Below are 17978 nucleotides of genomic sequence, written 5' to 3'. Positions count from 1 at the left end.
GCCAATAGCAGCGGGGCCTTTTGCTTTCCCCATGGTCACCACAAACAAACAAGAGAGCACTACAGGAGCTCCAGTAGGTACCAGGAAGGGCCTAACTGCTAAAACATAAAAGAGTGGAGAAGAGGCAGTCAGATACCAGGAAACTCATCACAGAGGTTGCAGCACACATCTGGCATCCACCATAAAAAGAGCTCACTTGGGCAAAGCAGACTTGCAAACTCAGTCAACATCAAGGATCTACACACAATTGATTTGCACTGCAGACTACCTGCTTAGGGGTGACAACTCAGCTGCATTTGAATTCCCTCTGATCTAACATCAGTTAAGGATGCCCAACCCCAGGATCAGGAAACAGTGATGCTGATAACCATCTACCCTAACCACAGGGGCAGTGCTGGGTAGAGGACTGGGACTCTGTTAGATTATGATGGGGAACTAAGAGAAGAGAAGCTGCAGTGACTGCTGGGCCTAGTGAAGTTAGAACTTGGTTTGGATGCTCAGGGTGCTGATTGCTGAAATCACTGTAATTCCTGGCTGTGGGAACAGTTAGCTCTTCTATCGTCTCTTAAATCAAACACTTCCTATCATTTCCACATGAGAGTGAGGTATAGTTTCCAGAGGCTCCATTGCTGAAGGGATTTTTCTTAGAGACAGGTCTTTTTATTTTCAGAGGGTACTTTAACATCAACCAGCCATGTTTGATTAAGTACACCATTTTTTAAAAAAGTAGACCCACTAGGACACCAAATGAAACCAAAGGTCTTGGTGTGAGTCCACTGATAGAAAGAGAATGTCCAAATCGTACCAAGTTGTTGATTTAGAGTTGTAGACGTCCCACTTCCTTTGTCTGTGTCACAAGCCACTCATTCCCCTTCTTAATGAAAACAAGAGGGAGTGATTATACCTCCTGGGGCTGTGCCATTTATGCCGTCTGAAAGGCAGTTAAATGAGTGGCACATTATCTCACACATCTGGAGTTTACCAAATTAGCCAATTACGCTGGAGCTCATAAAATGAGGCCTTAAATGTCATTTAACTAGAAAATATTATAATCACCAAGTGGTCTGATTGTAAGATGATACGTGGGGCAGCATCAGTGGTTACAAAAAGCAAATCGTGAAACAAAACACAGTTCAGATGCCCCCCCCCAAATGCAACCACATATTTTCTACAGCAATACTTGCTGAAGAATACCATATTTCTGAAGGCACCAGCAATCAACATGTTTCTCATTTGAAGCAAGTTTAATCTGACCTAGCTGTTTCCTAGTTATTTGCCTTAGGCAAACCAATGCACAGGAATTTTTCTCCTAAGAGAGCTGAAGAACATAGGAGATCAGAATATATTGACTAGAAACCTTGAACTCACCAGTCATGGAATGAACTACATGGGATAGGGCAGCAATCGGATTAAAAATCTTGAGTTGCCAGGGGCTTGTGGTGCTGCCTCAGAATTGCTAAGATTTGGTTGACTGAACATAAACTGGTCTCTCAGAGCTCTCATACTTTACTTGAAGGAAAAGACAAAAGCTGCTTTCAATTGCTGTGTGATTTAAGGGAAGGAATACCAAAGATTATAGAATGGCTTTTAAAAATTAGGAAGCTATAGCCATTCTTTCCATCTTGTCTTCCTTCCCAACAATAAAAAACAGAATTCCGTCTTCAGTGAAAGGTGACATTGTACAATGGAAAAACCATGGTTATAACACTAATATCTGTGTGTCTTTGGGCAAGTTATTTGAGCTCTCTGATCTTTGGTTACTCAATACAGTACATGGACAGAATGATACTGTGCTGAGCTGAGAATCATGTGTGAAAAATCCTTAGCAAAGTACATGGGACACTGAAGAAAATGAACACTAGTTTTACGTCTGTCTTTATCTACCTTACCAGAATACCTTTTCTATTCAATTCTCTTTTTTTCTCCTTATTTCAGGAAGAACTGTCACTAGAGAATTTTCAAAGGAGGAAGAATAGGAATGGGTGTAGGGAGACTGTCCTGGTTTTATATAACATAATTTATAGTCCTCTCATCCACCTATGAACATCTCAATTACTCCTTTTAAAGGAATGACAAGCAAAAAAGCAACTAGAAAAATGTGTCATAAAAAGCAAAGGGAAGGAGGCATGAGGCACCAACACTTGGTAAATGGAGACACCAACCAAGACACAGTCTAGCAGGTAAGTTTACAAAATTAACCACATTGGCACAGAACCAACTAGGATGCACATTCATGTCTTTGGGACATACTTTATTACAACAGATGGCCTGATTTGTTGTGTCAAATGAGATGATGGTGATGATGGAGGTACTCTCAACAATGGCACTGACAGATTCCTTGTCCGCCATCAATCCCTATGAGTTCTCCTTTCTACACCAGAGAAATGTAATTAACTGACTATGAGGATTTCATCTAATAGAAAGCCTTACTCAGAATTTAGATTTTTTTTTTTTCAATTAATCTCACTTCCGTTAGGCTGGGTTGAAAAGCCCATGTCTCTAATAAAAGTACCAGCATCTATGCTTTTAAGAAGGAAAAGAATCTTAGAAACAGTAGGGATATTTGTTCCCTGTGGTTGTGCTGTCATCTGTGGGAAGCATGTGAATTTTGGGCAACGAGGCAGGGGGGCCACTTGACTTTCTCACAATAGGGAGGTGGGAGCCCTGTGCAGATTCTATAGGGATTAGCAGATTTCTATGTTTTTAAACAACAAAAAAAGTCAATTTTTAAAACCTTTATCTTGGGGGAGACAAGAAAGCTCGGGAAAGATGCATCCACCAAGTCACACTGGAAGTCACATGGACCCGTGTTATCTTCCCTGCAGGCCACAGACGCATCTGTTCTCTATGCATCTGAGTAAGAAAAATATCTTTAAACACAGTTTGCTTTAAAAACTAAGTAAGGAAATCAAAAGGAACTACTTTTCATATGGAAAAAAATTCAACGTAGAATGTGTTAAAAAGCTTTCATTTCTCTGTTGTTTGTTTAAGGCTAGAAAATGCTTTTGTGCTGTATCAAAAATAATGGGTAGCTTCTTTTATGTTTTTACAAACATTCCCATCTCTAGGATGAGGGCTCCCTGACTTTTGGCTAACAACATGTCCAGATCTAAAGGCATTGCAGAAAGAACGTCAATTTGCTCTAGAAGCAATTACACATACAGTATGGGAAAAGGCTGATTTTACTAGGCAAGGACCACACATACTGTGTGTTTGTTACATTATTTGATATCAAAGCAGAAACATCAGATTCATTCTAAAACACACATGAAATGAAGAGCCCGCCTAAGGAACTCCCACATTTAATTCAGAAATATCAGTTACAGCTTACAGAACTTGGCAATACTGACATACTGTCTTACTGGAAAAGAGCACTTTCATTGATTATGTAACACAGTAGGATTTCTCTAACCTTATATACTCCTATGTTTTGGGGAAAATGAAGACAAATTTTACTCCTTCTTCCCATAAATGCAAGCACATTGTCAACGTGTGGCACTTAGGAATCACATCCGCAGTCACAGCAAGAATTTGCTTATTTCTTGTCAATAAATGATCTTAAAATATTTAATCAGACATCAAAACCTTATCTCAACTTTAGAGAGGACAATCGTTAGCAAGACCTATCATTCCTGCTTCGTTTTACATAATTATGTCATTAGTGTGATGGCTTTTATTTATTTCTTTTTTGTATACCCATGGTTTCTCTTAGTGCCAAACACAGGTATGAGAATACAGAGCTAAATCAGCCATGAGCTTAGAGAAATGTGTGTGTGTGTGTGTGTGTACGTGTGTGTGAGACAGAGAGAGAAGAAAAAGAAATGGAGCAGGTTAGAGGGGAAGAGAGGCAAGGAAGGTTGGAGAATTCAGCTGTGGTGGAGAAAAGATTGCAAGGAAAGGTTAAACTTGAAATCACCCTTGACAGGGCATAGGTTCTTGGATGGATTAGGTAGTTGAGTCAGGAACAGGGAAGAACATGCACAAGCCATGACAGTGTGAGAGATCAAAGGATCGCAATCTGTTTACTGTTCCTGGAGCACAATTGTATATGAAGATTGAGCCTGGAGACGGGCAGGCTCGACCATGAAGAGCTCTGCGTAACATGACAAGGAGTTTGAACTTTATGCTATGGGGTAAATTATTCATGTTCCCCAGATACTCCAGAGATAAAATAATTAAAACAAATGATGCAGCATAGAGATAAACCAATGAAACAGTACAGGAAATGGAGAAATGTCTGTTAAAAGGTAGAAAATCTACATGATATATGTGTAGATATTTAATATGTGCAAAAGCATATCCAATTCATAAGTATAAAGGGCTTTCCGACAAGTGGTGTTTGGACAACTGATGAACTATTTCAAGATGAAATTTACTTAATATATACCACACTACACATTAACAAAAAAGAAGTCTCAGTTAAATTAAAGACTTAAATGTTGAAAAAACTAGAAGAAAATGTTATAATTTTGGAGTTAGAGATGCCTTTTTTTAAAAATGTGACATCAAGTTTATATATCATAAAGGAAAAGATAAATACAACCTCAAAGCCCATCTTCAAAAATCACAAACCTCTGAAAGGTGTAAGCTGGGTAAAAAACTCATGATCTATGAAGTAGTCAAAAGTTCAATATCTACAGTATGCTAATCTCCTAAATATCAACAAAAAAGATCCTAAGAAAAATAGCTAAAGGACACAAATAGGCAATCATGAAAGAAACGATACCTTATAAAAGTCTACTCAATTCTAGTAACAAAGAACTACAATTAAGACAGTGTTATTTTTCATCTGTGAGACTGTAAACAGGAGATGTACATGGATGACAAATAAACCAAATCTTGATTGATAAGATCCAGTGTTCAAGATGGTGTGGAGAAACAGAAATTCTCAAATACTCAGGGTATAAAATCATGCTAACTGTCATGGTTACATACTTTTTGGAAGTCAATTTTTCAACATCTGTAACATAAAAGCAAATATAATCTGATATCATCAGTCCACAGCTATCAACTTATTTGAGACATAAATGCTATTTATTATACATGCTAAAATATGTATACACAAATACGCAAAATAGTATGAGAATCTTTATTGCACTGTTGTTTATTGTCATGAAAATCTGGGAACCAACTTAAAGGACCTTCAAAGGTATTAATGTAATAAATTGCAACATATGGATAAATTAGTATACTATTATTGAAAAGAATATATCGGTATGGATAGATAGCCATCATGTATGTTTACTGGAAAAGATGTTTGGCAGAATAATAGTCACAGTGTCATCTGGCAAGTAGGGCAGAGTATGGGCTTTGTGACTATACAGACATGATTCAGGACACAGGTCTACCATTTGTCAGATGAGTGAAAATTACTAACTTGTTTGAGTCTTGATTTCTTTATCCAATTGGAATGGATCTTAACAGAACCCACTCTAGTGAGTGGTAAGGAGAATTCTTATTACAAAATAGAGACTAAATATATACCAGTTATTATTATTGTTACATTTTTGGAAAAATTAGTTTCAACCAATGCTCTTACAAAAGTAACTTCCAAAATAAAATATAATATTACTTAAAAAATATACTATGTACAGACTTCAACTAAATCCACACATGTATCTCATATAAATAGCATATTCTATTTGGTTATCTAATAGATACAATAATGAGTTTGATGCATCAATTTTTGACACATATCTGTTTTGATTGCACAAACCACTGTGCAAACAAAGAATGCATTTGAGCATTGCAATTAACTACCAAATAGAGAAATATGAAGTTCAGATAGCTCCAGTTACAAGAACTTTTAAAAAGCCTTGTTGGTATAAATTAGAAATTGTCCTTGAGTCATTCAACTAATCATTAATATCCTTCTGTGGTGGTTGCCATTACATATAAGTTCAGTTTCCAAATATTTTATCAGGATAAGCAACAAGCAGGAAAGCATCCTAACAAGTATTTTTCACTAATAAGACTATAAAAATAGGGGCCAGCATTGTGGTGCAGTGGATTAAGTCACCGCCTACAAGACCAGCACTCTCCATGAATGCAGGTTAGAGTCCCACCTGCTTTAATTCTGATCCAGCTCCCTGCTAATGTGCCTGGAAAGGCAGCAGCAGATGATGGCCTGAGTACTTGGGCCCCTACCACCCGCATGGGAAACCCAGATGGAGTTCCAGGCTCCTGGCTTCAGTCTAGCCCAGCGTCAGTCACTGTGGCCATTTGGGGAGTAAACCAGCAGATAGAAAACTGTTCTCTGTCTCTCCCTCTCTGTAACTCTGCACTTATTCAAATAAATAAATCTTAAACAAAAGACTAGAAAAATAAACTACTCAAAATGAGAAACCATATCATATAGAAATAATTAAAACATTTATATCAATACAAAGTCTATATAAGGATGTTACATACCCTTCTGTTCGGAAAATCATTCGAAAGCTATCTCCCAAGCTTTTATAACTGTTTGGATCAGTTGTGCATCTCTGAATCTGGAACCTAGAAACAAAATTAAACAAATAAAAATCCAAGTTAAAGAGTTTACCAAATGGCTTTTCTCATTTTTCAAAGTCCTAGAAAGTCAGCTTTTTCAGATTACTCTGAAATACTTTGGTCTTTGCTATAGATTTTATTGATTCATTTGCCTTATACAATCGTTGCCTTATTTTTATAGTTTTAAAAAGTATATTTCTTTATACTTTAACAGAAATGACAGAATAAGATTTTTTTCATCTGTTTCTTAGTGAGGCAGCTGCACCCTGAGGCATTTGTGCATTTCTTCTGTAAAAAGCATACACAGATGTCATATATTGTTTCAATGTATAACACAGAAATCTGAAGATGTGTATGAAACAAATAAGTCGTTCTACTTATCTTAATTGGTGTTCCTTGAGGTAATTCAATATAAAGGTTAAAAATACAAAGAGCTAATATGACCTACATTTGATCCCGATTGTGAATTTGGAATTAATCCTGGCACATAGGAGCCTGCCCTTGGAGCAAGAGTTGGGTTTGTAGTTGGTTGTATTAGATACCACTTCATATATATCACCACTTCATGAAGGGCGGGGTCAGCCATTACAGGTACTTCAGGCTACATGGATATTTGCAGAAGCACAGCACTATATATAGTTGGCCCAACTAAAATATATCCTATTTTTTAAAGCTGAATTCTTTTTTTTTTTTCCTTTTTGGGAATGATCATGTATCTCAAAACTCCAGCCTACTGATATGGAATTTTCCAGTATGAGAGTCTTAACTTTTGAATTTGTATTGGTGCTGGGGTGTGTTTCTAAAGAATTTTTTTTTAAAGATATATTTATTTGAAAGACAGAGTTACAGAAAGAGGTAGACAGTGTGAGAGAGGTCTTCCACTCACTGGTTCACATCCCAAATATCCGCAACAGCCAGAGCTGAGCCCATGCAAAGCCATGAGCCAGGAGCTTCCTCTGGGTCTCCTACATGCGTGCTGGGGCCCAAGGACTTGGGCCATCTTCTGCTGCTTTCCCAGGTGCATTAGCAGAGAGCTGGATTGGAAGTGGAGCAGCTGGGACTCAACTCAGTGCACCACAGCGCCAGTCCCTCTAAAGAAATTGGTGACAAGGAGTCTCATTTCTTCCACCATTCTTTGGTTTCTTTAGTCTGCTTAGTCCTTATGTTTTACCTCCTTATCTAAATTCTGACTTAAGGCCCTCTCTGTTCTGTGCTTCTGTCATAATTTTACATTTTTTAAAAAGATTTATTTATTTGAAAAGCAGAGTTACAGAGAGAGGAAGGGTCAGAGAGAGAAAGAGAGAGCGAGAGAGCACAAGCAAGCTGTCTTCCATCCACTGGTTCAATCCCCAGATGGCCACAACAGTGTGGGTTGGGGCAGGCCAGACTGAAGCCAGGAGCCTGTAACTCCATCCAGGGTAGCAGGGACCCAAGTAGGTGGGCCTTCTTTGGTTGGTCATACACTAAAAGCTGACATGTCATGGGGAAGAGTGAATACACACATGTTGCTTTGGCTGAGGTAGTCAGGCATATGACCAGAGAGAGTGCACAATGCAAGGCTAAAATTGCACGTGAATTTGTAAAGTGGAGAGAGTTGCTAAATGTGTTTATGTGGGACAGTAGCTGTTCAGAGGTGCGAGAGTTCCACGTTCCAGCAGAGTTCTAGGCACATACGAATGTTAGATGAGATTTATTGTCTGACTGGGAGGATCAGAATGAGAGTGTAGCAGAGAGAACAATGATGAAGGCAGTGCAGTGGTGTGGGTGAGAGATAAGGATGTCAAAGCAGGAAGAAATGCAATAGACATGTCATGAAAAGGGTGAGTTGTTGGGTCTTTTTTTCTCTTTAAATGCTTTTTTTTTAATAATACACTACATACATACTTCTTTAATCTTCAACCCAGCAAGGAATATTCTGCAACTCTATACCTATGATTGTCAAAGTTTAAAACATCATAAATGGGTAGGTGTGGCACAGCAGGTTAAGTCACCACTTGGAATATCCCAACTTGGCATCCCAACTCAGAATGCCTGGTTCAAGTTCCCTGTTGCTTCATGCTTCTGATCCAGCTTCTTGCTAATGTGCCTGGGAGGCAGCAAATGATGGCCCAAGTATTTAGATTCCTGCCACCCATGTGGGAGATCTGGAGGGAATAAGTCCTGGGCTCCTGACTTCAACCTGGCCTCACCCTGGTTGTCACAGGCATTTGCAGAGTGAATCAGTAGAAGGAAGACTTCTCTCTATTCTCTCTCAGTGTTAGTCCCTCTCACTCTGCCTTTCAGATAAATAAACACATCTTTAATAAAAATAATTATCTTTATAATGATTTTTTGAGTTAAACATCTATCTATATTGGCATAACCAGTTTTAGGTTACTTTCTGGATGAGAATTATATGTCAAATTTAAATTGTGGGGAGCCTATCAGAAGAACATGTACTAGTATAGCCAACTTATTTAAACTGTTTTCGATCCATCTGATGTATGTACAATTAGTAGAATTAGTGTCCTGGAAGAGTCAGCAAGAGGTTCTGTCTAAAATAGGAACACTATTGGACAGTCAGGTAGATGTACCATGTTTGGGTAATTCCTGGCTGCAGCATGTAGATGAGATAACTTGGTAATTTGGATTATACTGATATAATAAATAATACATCATGCTAAATAATACATTGAGAGAACTATATGTAGATGTATACAACAACTAACTTAGGAGCATACAAAGTCATTTCCCAAACTTTGGTTCTAGTTCAAATAAGAATTGCCATCTTTGCCGTTGTATATTTATAACCTGTATTCACTGCTGAGTACGAAACACTTATATCTGGTTGGGAAATCCAAGATTCTCTGATTGCGCTTTCAAGAAAATTATTTAAAATGCTTTCTTATATTATAAAGTATTACATGAACATAGATGTTTCTCATAATATGTTTAATAATCTTTCATTAAGTTCATTTCCCTCACTAAATTCCTTTCTAGATGCTTTTCTCCCAAATTGCCAAATATTTTCTTAATGTCTGCCATATGATAAAAGAGATGCTGTAGGTTTTATAAAAACCCAGGGCATTATCTGTTCTCAAAGAGCACAAGAAAGAAAGAGAAAAAAAACCCAATTAATAATATAAGGGCATATATCCAAAATGCTGAGTAGCACTGGCAGTGGGTTGTCCAGGTGTTTGCTGGGGGAGTAATTACTGCTTTCTGTGGAGGGTCAGGAAGGGCTTCAGGAAGAAGGGATTTGAGCTAGTCCTCGTGGGATTCAGAGGTAAAAGGAACAAGCCAGGAGGAAGCATTCCAGCAGGGAAATGATAGGAAGAAAGGCCAGGGAGGGAAATCTGTCCTTCTAATGAGGGACGTGAAGGCAAAGGCCCTCGCCTCAGCAGCCGGGCCTGGTTTCCTCTGAGAGGAGGTCAAGCACTCTGCTTTCTGCACACACAGAGCGCTCAGGGTAGGTGGAGACGAAGTCAGTTGGAGGAGGGTATGTAGGAGATGAAGTCGAAGCACAATAGGGAATGTGCCCTTTCTCTGCTCTTCAGCCATCTGAGCCCTATAGCCATCTCTCTATGGCCATCTCACAGCGCCCTGACTCTAGTCCTTGTTGGAACCATAAGAATCAGCAGTTGGATTAATGCCAGTGCATCCTGATACCTAGAACATCGATCTTGGAACCGGCATTGTGGTACAGTGGGGTTAAGTTCTGGTGGGTGCCAGTTCTGGCCCCAGCTGCTCTGCTTCCCATCTAGCTCCCTGCTAATGTGCCTGCGAAGGAAGCAGAGAATGACCCAAGTACTTGGGCCTCTGCCTCACACATGGAGACCCAGATGGAGTTCCAGTCCACTGGCTTTGGTCTGGTCCAGCCTCAGCCACTGCAGTCATTTGGGAAGTGAACCAGTGAAGAAAAACCTCTCTCTCTCCTTCCATCCCTCCTTCCCTCCTTTTCTCCCTCCCACCTCCAACTCTACTTTCCAAATAAAATAAATGTCTTTTTTTTAAAAGATTGTATTTATTTATTTGAGAGGTAGAGTTACAGATAGTGAGAAGGAGAGACAGAGAGAAAGGTCTTCCGTCCGTTCGTTCACTCCCCAAATGGCTGCTACAGCTGGAGCTGTGCCGATCCAAAGCCAGGAGCCAGGTGCTTCTTCCCTGTCTCCCATGCGGGTGCAGGGGCCCAAGTACCTGGGCCATCTTCTACTGCTTTCCCAGGCCACAGAAGAGAGCTAGACCAGAAGAGGAGCAGCTGGGACTAGAACTGGTGCCCATATGGGATGCTGGTGCCGCAGGCAGAGAATTAACCTATTGTGCCACAGCGCCAGCCCCAATAAATGTCTTTAAAAAAAAAAAAAAAAGAAAGGAAATCAATCTTAACCTCTCGTTTACTGCCTGGGTTAGAGACTTAAGTTTTTTCCTATGATGTCTGAATGTTCAGGTAATACCCAGGTAGGTTTCCAGTCAGCTTATGTGAACCTGAACACAGAATACAGGTATTTCTAAGTAAATAGTTATCTAATCGGGTCATTGGAATTCTAGGGACTTTTACTGGCTAGTTGTAATTTCTTTTTCCCCCCAAAACCAAATAGACATAATTTCCAATCCCTGCTTCATTCAGTTAATATGAACACTTTGAGCACTACTTATATTAGGTACTCCACTGTTTGGATGGTTACAAAGAAATAAGACATAGTTCTTAATTTTAGACGCTTATAGTCAGATAGAGGAGCTTTCCAAATAGACTTTTACCATACACCTGAGGAATAACATTTAGGAACAGTGTTTCAGAGAATCAGATGCCAGCCAATGAGCTTTACTGGCACCGAATAAATACTAGTGCCCCTCTTATTGGGGATGATCTCTTATCATCTTTCTGTACTGTGGCTGACAGAGAACACAGTAGAGACTGGAAGGAAAAGGGAAAATGCAGAAAGAAGAGCTTTGGGCTAAATATCTGTGATTCGACTTCACCCATCCACTTTAGAACTGGCAGCAAGGACAGTCATTGGCATCCTTGAGAAGCTGTGTTTATTACAAACAGAAGCGGCAACATCAAAATCACATGACATGAGGAAAGTCTGCAGGCTGTGCTGGGTGAGCAATGCCAGCGGACGGCAGGCATGCTACATACTGATGTCTAGCGGAGCTCCCTGCCAGTCTTCCCGGTGCCAAAGCAGCTGGAGGTCCCACAAAACAGGCCAAGGCGAGCACAGTTGTCTGTTCCACTGTGCATCTCACGTATGGCATGTCTATACTTTGCAGAGAAAGTACACGCAGCATTTTGTCCCACCACACATGACTTATTCTGATCACAGAGTTATCAGTTCTCCTAAGGAATCTGTTTTAAGTTGATATAATTACAGTGCATTTTGGTCAATCATGTAAAACAGCAATTTCCTTCTTCCTCTCCACTACATTTCAGCAACTTAAAAGGTTTCTCTCCTGGATAGCAGCTTTACATCAGTGTTTCCCAAGCTGCATTCTGTCTAACAAATTCTCTCTATGCTTGGGAAGACAATTTTCCAGTTATGTAACACAACTCTTCGTAAAATTACAAAGGCAAAGCCACACTACTCTTGATTGTATTTAGAAGAAAAAGTTGGACCTCCCCATTGTCCTAATAAAAGCTGCTGAGACACATCTGGAATTTCCATCTGAGTAGCTCCTTTTATTAGAATGAAAACTTGCTGCTGCCAAAGCAGCGGATGGGACAATGGAGTAACACTTGAGGAATATGTGCCGCCTGCTATCTGGGCAGACAGCACGACTCGAACCCTAGGCCATGGGGCAAAGCAGCCAAAGAAGCTCTCTGCTGCAGCAGGCACGAGCGCAGGACTGCACACACTTGGATGGCCAGGAATGGCCATTGTGCTCCTGTGGTAACCACCAGGGCAAGGAGGGGCTTTTCCGTTTTCACATGTAAATGCACAGTGTAAGTCTGAAAGCTAAAAAATGTCCTCACTGAAACACTGTTTTTTCTAAATTTGTCAGAAATGTGTTTGCAGCATCTTTTACTGACTTCATGATATGTTCAGTAATATCAACTTTTAAACTGGTCTGTTATTGATTCTCAGTGTCGTTAGATACGGCGGTTCACCTTGTCTGAGGACTTCCGAAGATATGGCCATATAGAAGCACATGTCTGTGAGAAGTCAAATGGCTTTGCTGCTTTAAAAGACTTAGCAGAAGTTTGAAAATTCCCAGACCTCAAGTTTATGCAGTGCCTCTATCTCCAAAGTAATTTTATACCTATCTTCTTTAAAAAAGCTTATGGATCTCTTCCGAGGAGTGGAGACCTTAGGATACACTATATGTGCATGTGTGTACATGTATACACATACATGTATGTATAAGAATGTATATCATTTGTCTTTATATGAAAACACAGCCATTGAGTTATAAAGGGTAGGTTGGGGTAGGTGATGGGACTTGCTTTTTCCCTAGATCACACAAGTATTTGGGGTGCTGTGTGGGAGGGAACTTATGGAGACTGGTGGGGCAAAAGCTGTTCCAAGTCACCTCTTTGGTACTAAGCAAATGAGTTGCATAGGTGAAGCTTATTTATGGCACCACTCTAGGTCATATCCTAGTTCAATGTGCTCTTGTGCTATTTCCTACTAACCCCCAACAACCCCTCCTCTCAGAAACACAGTGCCATCAATCATTTATCCTCTGACTTTTACTTTGATTTGTCATCTGCCAAAACTTGTCCTGTGTTAAAGGGATTTTAGTCATCAAAATGAGGTAAGAGGGTTTGGTATATTTTATTTTAGGTGGGGACGCCAGGAACACTTAAAGAGAGTTTTAAGTTGCATTTTTCATCCTCGGTGGTATTTTACGCTACTACAGTGGCAACAGTCTATATAATGATTCCACCTTTGTGTCGAAAGAGGTGAGACATCTTGAGGAACAGAGACACAGTGGGAGACACCAGTTCTAATTCCAGTGAAGCTACTGGTTCGTAATGTAAACTGGTGAGATTTGTAATTTAATCCTCAGCCTTTGTTCCTTTTCTGCCTTTGGACAACAGACATTAGGAAAAAAAATTTGGTTTGGAGAGAAAGCAAAATACCTAATATTTGAGCTTATTAGCCATAAGAGAGAAGAGACATTTCATTTTATAAAGCCCCCACATTCCAACATTTATAGGGGCAAAAGGCTGCTAATAAAAGTTGTACACTGATAATAAGTGGTGATGAACCTAATAAAACTCCCTGAAGAGATCTTCGGAAATGTGCTATAAACAAAGATTAGTAATTATCAGAATATTACACATGCTCCTTAAACACTTAAGACATCTGCTAATGAACCAGAGATTAACAAACTAAAGGTTTGCAATTATAGAACACATTAAAAGGATAACTGTGGGAAGATTAAATAAAGATTTTAATTCATCATAATTAGTCTATCTCACTGAGAAAAGATGCTACTTCTCAGAGTGTATTTGCTCTCCTACTAGCCGGCTGAGCGTGGCTCCAATCAAACTGAACATGCAGAGACACGTCGAGATTTTAAAATTGAGGTGTACACACCCACCTCTCCAACTCGGGGACAAGGCCCTAGAATGCTCATCTTTAGAAAACTTCCCACCATGTATGTGTGCTTCTCAAATTGAAAATAAATCACCTTCCAAGAGAAGAAACACCAACTTCCTACAGAAAAGACAACCCTTGGGGCCTCCACGTTTGTCATCCCTGCAAAAGGTCTTATCAGATGGTAGGGGAGGGGGGAGGGGAGGCTGCTGATTTTGAAGAATTTATTCCTCACTTTTCTTTGGAAGTGTTGAGGTGGGCACTGGTTTCCTTCTAACATTTCTCCACTTACACACTTTCACTGTTCCAATTTTAATTACCCAGGGAGTGTGAATGGTAATTTTTTTTTTAAAAAAAGAGAGCTATGACTAATTAAACTTCAGATGGAATATAATAATAGTTCACCTAACACTGCCTTGGTATTGATAGGGCTCAAGACACTCATAATCACATTGAAGGGTGAGCTGCACAGTTGTAGACATGGAGTTCTGTCTCAACACGATGGAGAGCCCTCTGTGCAAGGGGCAAGGTTAAGAATTTTGGCAACTGAAGACGAATGACATGCAGGTTCTACACTTGAGAAAGGAACAAACATTCGGAGGTGGACAGGAAGATATTAATAACGAACTATAAAATGAGGAAGAAGACACATGTTGAATAGAGATTCTAGGAATCTGGTTCACTCGCAATATAAGAATTGCCTTTGCCTGCTGGATCCTCAGTCTAGGCCTGGCATCAATCAGCACCTGAGATAATGCTAATAAGTCCACCAGGATCATGAAGTTTGGGTTTACCCAATCTGTGATCATTGAATGAAGTTCAAAAGTTGTATTTATGCATAACAGCATACTGCAAGAAGTTCAGGGAAAATGGAATTCAAAGATAAATTCAGTTTGACACAAAATTTTTGAAGTCCATGTATAGTTTTTTTTAATATGCATTCTTCATGAACCTTTTTTGTCATCTATTTTTCTTCTTTATTTGTATAAGGTGAACACAATTCATGTATTTTGTATACACAGATTTAGGGGCATAGTGATATTTCCATTTGAAGACCCCTCATATATGGCCATTTATCAAAGTATCCAAAGAATTCATTGAAAGAAAGAGAAGTTTTCTTCTTTTTTTTTTTTTTTTTTTTTTTTTTTTTTGACAGGCAGAGTGGACAGTGTGAGAGAGAGACAGAGAGAAAGGTCTTCCTTTTTGCCGTTGGTTCACCCTCCAATGGCCGCCACTGCAGCCGGCGCACCGCGCTGATCCGATGGCAGGAGCCAGGATCCAGGTGCTTTTCCTGGTCTCCCATGGGGTGCAGGGCCCAAGCACCTGGGCCATCCTCCACTGCACTCCCTGGCCATAGCAGAGAGCTGGCCTGGAAGAGGGGCAACCGGGACAGAATCCGGCGCCCTGACCGGGACTAGAACCCGGTGTGCCGGCGCCACAAGGCAGAGGATTAGCCTATTGAGCCACGGCGCCGGCTGAAAGAGAAGTTTTCTGATTCTAGCTTAGTCATTTCCCTAGATGAATCTTGTAAAAGAAATAGAAATCTATACCTGAAAAAATCTAGTTGTCTTTGGCATGCTTAACGTCTATATGTATTTACTGGGTGTAGGTGGGCTGAGCTGTGCTTTGGTTTAGCATTTATGATATTGTAAAAGAGACCAATAAATTTCCCTGTTATTATAATTATAATTATAGACATTATTATTATATGTCTATAATTTGAAAAAATATGTATCCTGGAGTGCTCAGTCAGCCTAGATATTACTACAGATAAGGTGACAACATCTTGGCAAGGCCACAAAAGCAAGGAAAATCTTCTGTGCCATGTAATTTTGAACACGTTTTTTAACAGAACCTCAAAAATATTATCTCTGAAATATCAGATCAACCCAGATAGCCTGATTGTACTTAAAGTAATTTCCTGTGATCCTAGACACATCTAACTGCAGTTCCTCCCATAAGCCAAGGAGATTTAAAGGCTGATATTCTGCAACTGTACATTTTACAATTTCCATCTTAACAGTCCACTTAAATTTCCTACAAACGGTTCATCATTTTGCCAACCATGCATTTTGTTTCAGTGAATAACTGCATATCATTCATTAGTGTGCTAAAATAGATCTAGTTTGTGTATCTTAAATAATTATAAGATTTACTGTATTAGAATCTGTGCAATATTTTTTTTTTTTTTTTTTTTTTTTTTTTTTTTTTTGGTGACAGGCAGAGTGGACAGTGAGAGAGAGACAGAGAGAAAGGTCTTCCTTTGCCGTTGGTTCACCCTCCAATGGCCGCCACGGCTGGCACGCTGCGGCCGGCGCACCACGCTGATCCGATGGCAGGAGCCAGGAGCCAGGTAGTTCTCCTGGTCTCCCATGGGGTGCAGGGCCCAAGCACTTGGGCCATCCTCCACTGCACTCCCTGGCCACAGCAGAGAGCTGGCCTGGAAGAGGGGCAACTGGGACAGAATCCGGCGCCCCGACCGGGACTAGAACCCGGTGTGCCGGCGCCGCTAGGCGGAGGATTAGCCTAGTGAGCCGCGGCGCCGGCCTGTGCAATATTTGACCTTGCAAATAAACTGTAATGAAGGAGTTGATTTTACCATCTGGCACAAGTTCTTCCATTTGTTTATATTACTTATGGGATAATAACTAAGTATACTGATAATATAATTTCAAAATTTATTTTAATGATGAAATGCTAGTTAACACATCAGAAGCAAATAATCATTAGAGATTGCAATCTAAATCTAATACTTCTAAACCACAAGTAATAAAAGAGGCTAATTAACATAACTGTATAATTAAAATGCTCCAAGCATAAAGTGGTCTTAATGAAAAGTTTGAAGTGAGCATGACTTTCAATCATTTGCTTTGTAAGATACATGTCATGTCATAAAACTAGATTTAAAATCAGATTATAGTGCTATCATGTTTTGAATATACATATGTCTACATACATTCAATTACATTTCATATTAAATGACCTCATATCCACATGTACCTACCTACGTTCTCCCAAGTACAGTGATCTGGACTGGCCATGACAGTGGCTAATTAGCATGAAATCAGCCCATACTTGGGAAATGAGGGAAAGATGAATGAGACTCTGGAAAGAAAACCATTTCTCAAGTTCAGAATAGAAAGGGCTACAACAGCTTCAGCCATCTAATATAACATGATCACAGTCATGTCAAACACCATAGTTTTCTCACATTCTCCAAAAAGTTAGTTTCTAAGAATCTGAAGCCCAATGAAAAGTTAGCTATGTTCTTTCTCTCTTTGATCCTTCCCACCTACCTCCCTGGTTCCACTCACTAGTAGCATCTACTGCCTGGTGACAGAATTCTTACCTGGCGAACCTCAGCTGATTGTCAGGATGAGATTGAGGGTCTTGGTTTCTAGCCTCCATAGAAAATTTCCAGAAAAGGGGATTCAAATGTGGCCACATCTGCCAGAACTCTCTCTCTGACTCTGGGAACTGAGCCACTTTACAGAAACTAATTATGCACCAGAGACCATGAGCCAGGGTCCCCATGAGGGAGAATGTTAGAGAACACAGTCTCTGGAAACCTGAAAGATGATTCCATTTTATTGTAACTGATCAAATGTGCCTATTGTGTGGTTTATTTGGCACTGTTAAAGGATGCTTATCAATAATATCAAAGGGAGAAAGATTAAAGGAGTTGTGGTTTCTTTCCATTTATAAGCATAAATGCTCATGCTAGAAAGAAATGTGGGGAATGGAGATAATACACTTGGCTAATGAGGAGGAAAATGTCCTTATCAAAGTTGAGGACTATTTCAAGGGAAGTTGTTTCTTTCTTTTTTTTTAATATCAGGATTGACCTTTTATGGTCAATGATTTGGACAGATGGGTATCAGTTCCAAAGGAAGACCTTTGTTTTCAAAAGCATTTCAAAGGTGGGTAGGACCCCAGATGACAAAGAAAAATAATAATCATATGGCTTAC

The 17978-nt window shown here is 39.7% G+C and overlaps 1 protein-coding gene across 6 annotated transcripts in view; it reads right to left on the bottom strand.

The window, feature by feature from the left end:
• SLC25A21 (solute carrier family 25 member 21) overlaps nucleotides 1-17978 on the bottom strand; it is a 559911-nt gene that overhangs the window by 150061 nt on the left and 391872 nt on the right. For all 6 annotated transcript variants that reach the window (XR_016217388.1, XM_089309349.1, XM_089309350.1 and 3 more), the window contains one exon: nucleotides 6412-6495. Coding sequence is in view for 5 of the 6 variants with exons in the window: in XM_089309349.1 (XP_089165475.1) it covers nucleotides 6412-6495 (84 nt within the window). In the remaining variant the exon portion in view is untranslated. The remainder of the gene's footprint in view (nucleotides 1-6411; nucleotides 6496-17978) is intronic.

The sequence above is a fragment of the Oryctolagus cuniculus genome, chromosome 12 (genome assembly GCF_051225735.1).
Source record: "Oryctolagus cuniculus isolate XC-2025 breed Fujian yellow rabbit chromosome 12, ASM5122573v1, whole genome shotgun sequence".
Classification (NCBI taxonomy): domain Eukaryota; kingdom Metazoa; phylum Chordata; class Mammalia; order Lagomorpha; family Leporidae; genus Oryctolagus; species Oryctolagus cuniculus.
The sequence above is the reverse complement of the archived record's forward strand: the minus strand, read 5'-3'. Positions and strand labels throughout refer to the sequence as shown.